The sequence below is a fragment of the Nelumbo nucifera genome, chromosome 2, assembly GCF_055504915.1.
Source record: "Nelumbo nucifera cultivar China Antique chromosome 2, China Antique-T2T, whole genome shotgun sequence".
NCBI classification, from domain to species: Eukaryota; Viridiplantae; Streptophyta; class Magnoliopsida; order Proteales; family Nelumbonaceae; genus Nelumbo; species Nelumbo nucifera.
In genome coordinates, this window is record NC_142650.1 from 20,800,542 (window position 1) to 20,809,886 (window position 9,345).

Sequence of the window (9,345 nt, forward strand, 5' to 3'; positions counted from 1 at the left end):
TCAATGGGACATCAGATCAATAATCAATTGAAATTTGAAGTGACGGGATCTGCTCCTCACAAATGGGCGCCTCACAAGCACATCCACCGTGTATTGGGAACATCTCCGATAAGTACGGGAGATGTTACAATGTATGTGTGAGGCGCCTGTGAGGAGCAGATCCGGTCTCAAATTTGAATGCCTTGAATTGAGACTTGAGACCACTGAAAACTGACAGGAAAGGGAGGCATCATTTCCTCGGTATATTCACTATTCAGTCACGGGAACAGCTGCGGGTCCCACACTACTCGCCACGTGTAATGGTACGGTCATCGATGCCTGCCTGCCTTCCTTCGGACCTACCTCTTTTAAAAGCCCGCGCATTACCGCACAAAGGTCCAAGGTCCGGACTCCGGAGAAAATTGACAGCAGAGTCAAGAGTCAGAGTGGAGGTGAAGGAACGGAAAATGTCCAACGGTCGGAAGAATCTGTCGGAGGTAGGGATTCAAATGCCGGAATCCAAGGTTGCGGCTGATAGCTTCACCATGAGCGGGCCACTCGTGACGGACAGACCAAACCAGAATGCTCGCCCTAAAACGGACCCGGCACACGCCAGTCTCCGCCTAGCCTGCCTAATAACGTCTATATTCTCCTTGTCTTTCATGGCCTCCGCCCAGCAGTCATCCACCATCTCCATCTACGGCTTCAGCTTCCCCGTCTACTCCAAGTGGTCCTTCTCCGATTCCTTCGAGTAAGCCTTCTCCGAAACACCCGTACCTGAATTCTGCTCTTAAGTCTTAACTAAGCGCTGGACTTCCTTGTTCAGGGAGTTGCCAATTTTTTTTTTTTTTTTTTTTTTTTAATTTTTCTATTTGACTGAACTGTCCAGTGCCTTTGATTTATTTACGGGGTCGACCAGAAAAAAAAGGACCTGGAGGCTGGAATTCGATTTTTCCTTTTCTTTTGTAGAAAAAAATTCGAATTTTCAAAGTTCTGTGTTTTCATTCGTTGCTTTTTTGTTCGTGGTCTTGGTACTTCGTTTCTGCTTTCGGCCGAATATTTTAACACCGACAAAATTTTCCGGATGACAATAGAGTACGGGAAAGGGTCTCTCTTGGCCCTTGGAATTCGGATGAACAGAAGCCTTTTCTTTCTTTTCCTTTTTCGGATGATCAGAAATATGACTACCCGTGAATGAATTTCTTTTTCTTCGTTGTTTTGACCAAATGAATCCGCAGAATTTGTTGAGGAATTGCGCTTTGGGTCGTACAATCTAATGTCGAATTGATTAAGACTCTAAGTTCACTATTAACTCTATTATTACATCTTTCGGTTTACTGGCAGGTACCTGGTTGGAATATCTGCAGCTGTGGCTGCCCATTCCCTGCTCCAACTGATTATCAATGTGATGAAATTGCTGAAGAAATCGCCAGTAATTCCTTCTCGGAGCCACGCCTGGCTTATTTTTGCCGGCGACCAGGTAAAGCCGGTCCCTTTTTAGTTCATGTTCTGCTGTTCTGCAATTTTTAAGATTTTTAACATTTTCATCTTTGAGGTACAACGGAAGTAGGTATCTTGTGTTCAAATAGAAGAAAATTATCAGTCATAAACAGCCTTTACTTTGAATCTCTCCCGCCGGTTGTACTCAGTGGGCTTCTGGGAAGACTTCAGAAGAGCAGAGTCCATTTTTGCCTGGTCTGGTTCAATTTGTCTAATGTCGTGTTTTCAGAATCTCTGCATCTACAAGGAAACATTAGTTGATACCTTTGAATCTTGCAGAGTTGCAGAGATTCAGGCTAAGTGGGTAAAATTGATTTGAGTGTACCCTTGTGTGAGTGGGCAGAATTGTTGATTCTCTGCAAATTCAGATAGATTGGCCAGCTTCGAAAATAACTTCGTTGTGAAGGGGCATAAAAGAAAATAAAGTATGAAGTAGGAAAGCAAAAATGAAGTTTGTTTCCCTTACTGAACCAAAATGGTAGACACACATTCTTCATTTCTATGGTAGTTAGCTTCAAAAATTTGAAACGCAAAATCTTTTTATAGGTGGTTATTTGTCTTGAAACTTTGAAACGAGGAAATTTTGTTTTAGGGTACATTCAGTCTCTTTGCAGTTTTTAATTCATTTCCTTTTAAGTGGATGGCGATTCATTACCTTTGTTTTAAGTAATTAAGTGTTTATTTTAGGAAAGAGCGTTCTTCCAGAGAAGGGTTTTATTCACTTAGAGTCCTCTCAAAATCTATGGCCATAACATGTACATGAGCTAGATATGCAGGTTGGTGGGGATAGAACTTGAGTGGCTGTTCTTAGGATTCATCTTGGATCAATGGTAAACTAAACTGGATGATCATGATTACTTGATTTATTGCATTCTTTATATAGACTTAGAGAATGTGGAAGCGACTGAGAAAATATTCAATATTTAAAGGTTGCCTTGCTAGTCTGAGAATGCAGGTTCGATTCTGAGAGTGATCACCCTGTGCAAAAAAAATGCATCCAGTCTAACCCTCCCAAGACCCCAGATAACTGGGACCAATGCTGGGTAATGGTCTTTGCTACGATCATATTGTAGGAAGAGGGGGTTTACTTAGTCTGAGGATGGAATGGTTGCATCAGCAAGTCATCTTGTGTTAGCATGTTTTCTTGAGCATGGATAATTGATAGGCACTTCCTTTCTAATTCTCTGGTTTGCTGCAAAACTTTTCTTGGTTTATATCCATATTGTGCTTCCTTTGAAGTACTGTGTTTCACTAATGATGAAAAAAATTTCAATGTTTCAGTGTTTCACAATATGCTTTATATTTGGTAACTTAAAAAGAGATGACTATGTAAACCGCATTAACTGAAAATTGATGTGGACACGTCATAGATCTAGACCCCAAACCCAAATTTTGACTTAGTAGTGTGGATTAAGTAAGATGGCACAGATCGTCCGAGACTAAAGTAGACTGGATACATGTTTACAAATTGAACATTTTTCTGTAGGCTCAGTTTGGAAGGAGTACAAATATAAATATGTAGAGTGCAAAACCTTGTAGACTAGCTTCATATGAAATCAACTGATGGAATTGAACGTGTTCTATATGAATGACTCGTTCTGGTTATTGTTGCAGGTATTTGCATATGCAATGTTGAGTGCAGGATCAGCTGCATCTGGGGTGACCAACCTGAACCGTACTGGAATCCGGCATGCACCTCTGCCGGGAATCTGTAAGCCCCTGCATATATTTTGCAACCACATAGCTGTCTCAATTGCCTTCGCTTTTCTTAGCTCCTTCTTGCTCGCAATCTCTGTTGTTCTTGATGTTATTTGGCTGTCAAAGTACTAGGCCCTGCCTAGTCAAGTTTACACTCATATACGTATCTTATACAAAACATGTCTTTAGGGAAATGTGCTTTCCCCTTTTTTCACTTTTTCATCTTTGGAAAAGGATTAGAATGTAGCAGGATGAGTTGTTGCATAGACAGTAAATATTCAAGCAATGCATTTGCTTTCTCAAGATACAAACGGTGTTTAATTCAAAGTGAGCTGCTGTCAGATTTGAATTATGAAAACTTACTTCAATGGCTGAAGGAATTTTGATTGAACCGCTCAAATTTATAGTGGACTACTACTAAGCAGTAGCTGTGCATATTGCCATTTTGTACGGACTGAATTTAGATCCATCTCCCCTGACCCCGGGTTTATGCACCAACTGGGTTTACAACAATCAATCGTAGGTGACTGGTTCAGTGGCTTATGGCCAAACCTTCGTTGATTCTCATAAAAGTAGTGAGTTGAGATGATGTAGTTTTGTACTCGTTTTCAATAGCATTTGAGGCCACAATGATCCTAATAGGAATGTGATCATATCTGATTGAGAAAACTGAAAATCAGGTTATTTCTGGAATTCCTGAGATGAGCCCATTTGTACTATAATTTCTTGAAAACTGAAAACCTTTTCATTCTAGATGTAATTGTGTGGAGCAATGCTAGCACTATCTCCCATGATAGGACATGATCAAACACAATGAAATTCCATGGCCTATGCTACCTGCTACCATTTCACTTTGCTTCCAGTTGCAATAAAGGAGTATAGCCATTTCAATTCCAGAGGTTTTTCAGGTAATTGGCCCCTAAGCGGCTTTCTACCATAGACGGAATGGGACCGTTTCCAATAAAGGAGCAAAAGTTTTTTCGATGAAAGGAGACTTGTTGCTAATAATAATTTGAGTCTGATTACTATACTGGACAGGCAACATACCTAAAAAACTGAGAATTAATAACCAGTCAAATGCCATTTGTTCAAATTCAAAATTTCAAATGGATTTTTGATGGGTTAAAGTCATTCAGGTATAACACCTTTTGGCCTTTACCACATGTTTGATGTTCTCTTAAAATCAGCAAAAAAAAAAAGAAAAGTAAAGACCATGGCTCTTGTTAAAAGTGGCAGCAGAAGCATGGTTTCATGCACCATTGTCCAAACGTGCACCCTGTGGATCCTTCGGTTTTCAGTTCACAGGAAGCATGTACCTCCAATGAGAGGTGAATACGTCGTCTCATAGGTCTTAACAGGCAATTAACGGGGCTTCATGTATTGCCGGTTCAACCACACTAATAGACAAAAAAAAGGGAAAATTCCCGATCAGTATCCTGTGTTTTGGCTTTTGAGTGACAATTTGATCCTCAAACTTTAAAATACAACAATCTAATATCCACACTTTCAAAATGTGACAATCTAGTACTTGCCGTTAACCAGTCCGTTTATCAACCATTAAGTGACATTTAAAATGTCCTTCGAATGCCATCTAATTCTCTTTATCAATCATCCATACATTGATAAAAAATTGAACAGTCCTAAATCTTAACCTCTTCTATTCAAAAAAGTTGATGACTGCTTAGAAGAATCTAGAATTTGGGGCTATTTATTTTATTGTCAATGTTTGGATGGTTGATAAAGAGAATTAGATGGCATTCTTAGGGCATTTTTGACTTTTCAAATATCATTTAACAGTAGATTAACAGCGGGTACTGGATTGTCACACTTTGAAAGTTTAGGTACTGAATTGTCGCATTTTAAAGTTCGGGGACCAAATTATCACTCGAGCCAAAGTACAGGATACTGATCAAGAATTTTCCCAAAAAAATCAAAATGAAGCTTTGAAAGCACAATTTGGAAGTCTCATTCCAATTCTCCTTCCATGCTCTCTCATCCGAGCCCTAGCCCTAGCCAGTGACCAGACCATCGGTGAAACCCCTGCGCAGTTGATGTTAGATGGCGGCAAGGTACCTTGATGGCCTGATCTCCAAACCAAAGGGTCCACAAGATGCGCGTTCTAAGCATACAGATCTTTAACCATGATTGACAAAATAGTGAAACACTATAATTAGAGCTTTAAAGCATTCGAACTCACAAAAATTTGAGCCTCAGAGCTGAGAAGAGAAAAGTGGAGGAGAGGGGAGCAATGGCACGAGAGTGGGTGGAGTGGATCAATAAGAAGGGTCTTAAAAGTATTGATAGTAATTGACTTTCTATTACTTCATGATTTATTGTATAACCCAGGGGGAAAGGGCTCCAACTCAGGTGTTTTACAGTAAATCTAAACAAACCAGGAATATCCCAATTCAGAAGCTGATTGGGGGCCAAACACCCTTTTGTCATAGGAAAGATTTAAAAACCATGCCACATATCCAGGATAAGCCTTTGTTTGACAATTCTTCAACTTAAAGGGTTTCAAATTTTGCAATATCATTCGGGAAAATAACAATAAAAGATGGGGTACAGGGATAATGTTGACTGAAGGATTGAACATGTTTCCAATCCAAAGTGATGATGCACAATCCGACCGATCTTAGCTGTCAACGATGGGGTACAGGGATAATGTTGCCTGGTGTTTCGGAAGCAAAGTGCTGGAGTGGCGAACGAGATGTCGAGCTCGGTTTGGGGAGTGTTCCGAACTGCCATGGGTCAGCTCGGGTCACAGCTTTGCGAGGCTCGGGACCCGAGGTAGTTCATGCTCCTTGCAGGGAGCTTGGGTTCTTAGTAGGGAGCTCGGGTTCTTAATAGGGAGCTCAGACTCTTAATAGGGAGCTCGCTCTTATTAGGGAGCTCGGACTCTTGGTAGGGAGCTCGGGCTCCTAGTAGAGCGGTTTGGAGTTCGGGCACGGTAGTGAGCTTGGACTTCGTTACTTTTGGTGCTCGTTTTGGGCGCTTCGCTGTCCCGAGTTGTTTGCTTTTGCCACGTGTTGGGTGATTGCGAGGTCGGGCCAAATTTCCCTTCATCAATTGCCCCCCACTCCCTGCGACAAGGGTTTTGTCTTGGCGCGGGGAGTTCGTAAGGTAGTAGGAGGGTTTTGGTCCGTACTGAGGGCGCTTGCTTTAATTTGATTTTCAAAAAAGGGCGCGCGTTTGGGAGACGTGATGGTAGCCGTTCGAGAGTCGTGCTGCAGATGCTTTTATTGTGAGGAGACGTGCGCCGACACCCTGTCAGTTTCGAGAAGATGCGTGTTGACGCCCCGTCCTCTGACAGGACGTGCGCGACGCTTCGTCAGCTTCGGAAAGACGTGCACTGGTCGGCTTCGGAAGACGTGCGGTTTAGCGCGGCTGTGGACCGTTGGATTGGCTTCGATCTGGGCCGTCGCTTTCCGGCCGCTGTGGATATAAATAGCGCGGGGGGGGGGGGGGGGGGGGCTGTCCTCGCTACTGTACCTCTTGAGCTCGCGCCTAAGTTTCAGTTCGCGTCCCAGGTTCCTTGCTTGTTCGAGCTTTCGCGGTCTACTTCAGTCTTCTTCCCAGGTGAGTGCTCTTGGAATCTCGTTCCATTCTCTGATGTCTAGTTCGGAGGGTTCAGACGGTTCAAGCGGGTCTGATGTAGGTTCTACGAACCAATTTGCGTCCCCCGATAGTTCAAGTGAGCCCGATGTAGGTCCTGAGGAAGGGGTTGAACCTACAGGCCAAGGTGCCTCGGGTAGGTCGGCGTCCACCTCCCGTCGTGGCCGGGTTTTAGATCAGTTCGGCCCTTCGACTATGACGCCTGAGGGACTTCAATCCCTCATAGACTACTACAACTTGGTCGGGGAGCACGCCTACTTCATCCCTACGGGTAGCTTCCCTTGGGAACACGGTCCTGATGAGATCGTGATTTTCCGAGAGCAGCTTGCTGCGGGGCTGCGACTGCCTTTTCATCCTCTTCTCGTCGAGGTTTTAAACCACTTCGGTGTGACGGTCGGTCAGCTTCACCCGAACTCCATTAGGAATTTAGTGGGCACGATCTCCTTATTCTGTGACGAGAACTTTCCTTTGGATATGGAGATTTTCTCCTCTATTTTAATGCTGAAAAAGCAAGTGGGTCCCCTTCCCGAGCGTAGGCGGGCATACTACCTGTCTCCTCGCCCAGGCTTCAAGCTCTTACACGGACTCCCTAATAAGGTCCCGGCGTGGAAGCGGGACTATTTCGGGGTGCGAAATGCGCTGGGGTGGCCGTTTCAGACCGGCTGGGGGATGGCCGCTCCCGACTCCGGCATCACACTTGATAAGGAGACGGCAAAGGGCCTCCGGCAATGGGCGCGGCTTTGGCTGGAGTGTCAACGGTATCTGACGGAGGCCAAGCTTATTGTTGCTGGCCTGAGTTCGGGTAGGTTCTTCCCCTAGCGATCCTGTCTTGCTCTTCTTTTACGTCTTACTGATGCCGAACTCCTTTTCGCAGGTACGATGGACTCTCGAGGGACCCGAGGTGGGCACTTGTTCCAGGGCATGAAGAGGAGAAAACGGGTGGCTAAGCGAGCTCGCGCCGAACCATCCCAGGATGCGGAACCCGAGGTGCCGGACTATCAGGCAGAGGATCAGCCCATGGAGCCCGAGATGGTTCCTCCTATGCAGGAGCCGGCGGGGGCTCCTTATGCCGAAACCACACACACAGGGGCTCCCGCTTACTCCGAGTCTGCCCATACGCGAGCTGGGCCGTTAGGTTCGGAGGCCCTGGGGGACTTCAGGAGTGTGCTATCGCCTGTTCACGCTCTTCAATGGAGTAAGGAGGCCATGTTTCCCGAGGAAGTCGCGGCGTGGACCGAGCTCCCTCTGCACCAAGTGGCCTGCCGTGCCGTTACTCATGCCATGGTGGTAAGTGCTCCCTTCTTTAGAGTTCTTCGGCTTTTACTCTTGTATTCGTTCCTTTGATCCCTTGTTTCCTTTTGATAGGTGAACTCTTCTATTCACGCCTTGGCAAACCAGGTAGAGAGGAGCTCGAGGCAGGCGCGAACTGCTGAGGAGGCTGCTCGAGCTACTGAGGAGGCTGCTCGCCTTGCGCGGTCTAGGCAGGTGAGGTCTCAGAGAGATGCTGAGGCCATGGGAGTGGTGGTGAAGCGTATGGCGGAATTGAAGCTGGACCTGTAGCATCAGGTCGAGTATCTTCAGGAGGATATCAGGGAGAGGACTCAGATCTTCTCTCAAGGCATCGAGGATGCGAAGAAAAAAGCTGTCAGTGATTATATTGCTTCGCCGAATTTCGATGATCTGATGGTGGATTCCTACAGGAGGGGTTTCAAGCTAAGCCGGTGGATGATCCGGAATACGTACCCTGAGCTCGATACCAGCGCCATATCCACTTCGCGCATTACTCAAGAGATGGCCAATGCTGCGGATGCCGAACCGGACTCCGAGGGGGAGGCAGGTCCTTCGGGTGTTGTCGAAGTGGCTTCTGATAATGATGAAGTAGCCCCCGACTTGTAAAATGAAATGGCCCCCTTTTTTTTTTGAATGTACACCTTTATCCGAAATGAAATGGCTTTTTTGTTTAAGTGCTAGTTGTCTTGTCTTCGAGCTGCGTTTTTTGCCGAACTGACCATTTCGGTCCTTTAGTTCGTTTTGTACCTCGGCTTCGGGGTACTTGCCTTGATGGTTTATAGGTAGTATCTTCTTAAGTTGACGACGTTCCATGCTCGGGGTACTTGTTTCCCTTCTAGGGTTTCGAGCTCGTATGCCCCCCCACCGAGTGCTTTCTTTACTCTGTAGGGTCCTTCCTAGTTTGGTCCAAGTTTCCCTATGCCAGGTTCGGGCACCATGACCTTGCGGAGAACCAGGTCGCTGACGTGGAAGTTCCTCTTCTTTACTCGCGCGTTATAATACCGAGCTACCTTTTGTTGGTAGGCCGCAGTTCGGATGTGCGCGAGGTCCCTCACTTCGTCCAGTAGCTATTGGTGCGTAACTCACCCTCGTTTGTCTGTTCGTCGTACGCTTCTAGTCGTAGCGTTGGCACTTCGATTTTCGCCGGGATCACCGCCTCGGTGCCGTAGGTGAGGTTAAAGGGGGTCTCTCCTGTGGCGGTTTTTTCCGTGGTTCGGTGAGCTCATAGAACACTTGGTAGTTCGTCTACCCACAAACCTTTGG

General features: G+C 45.6%; 1 protein-coding gene across 1 annotated transcript; it reads left to right on the top strand.

Annotated features, from left to right (window-relative positions):
- Positions 1–284: 284 nt before the first annotated feature.
- LOC104595113 (CASP-like protein 3A1) lies at positions 285–3,554 on the top strand. Its single transcript, XM_010255698.3, has 3 exons — positions 285–730; positions 1,324–1,459; positions 3,094–3,554. Exons 1-3 carry the CDS (start codon positions 300–302, stop codon positions 3,307–3,309), a joined length of 783 nt encoding a protein of 260 aa, XP_010254000.2. The 5' UTR covers positions 285–299; the 3' UTR covers positions 3,310–3,554.
- The last annotated feature ends 5,791 nt before the right edge of the window (positions 3,555–9,345 follow it).

What these genes read in the sequence shown, in the direction of transcription:
- LOC104595113 (XM_010255698.3), top strand. Translation starts at nt 300, where the DNA reads ATGGTACGGTCATCGATGCCTGCCTGCCTTCCTTCGGACCTACCTCTT. An exon ending in TCCTTCTCCGATTCCTTCGA is followed by an intron (nt 731 to 1,323) that starts GTAAGCCTTCTC and finishes GTTTACTGGCAG; the next exon opens with GTACCTGGTTGGAATATCTG. An exon ending in TTATTTTTGCCGGCGACCAG is followed by an intron (nt 1,460 to 3,093) that starts GTAAAGCCGGTC and finishes TTATTGTTGCAG; the next exon opens with GTATTTGCATATGCAATGTT.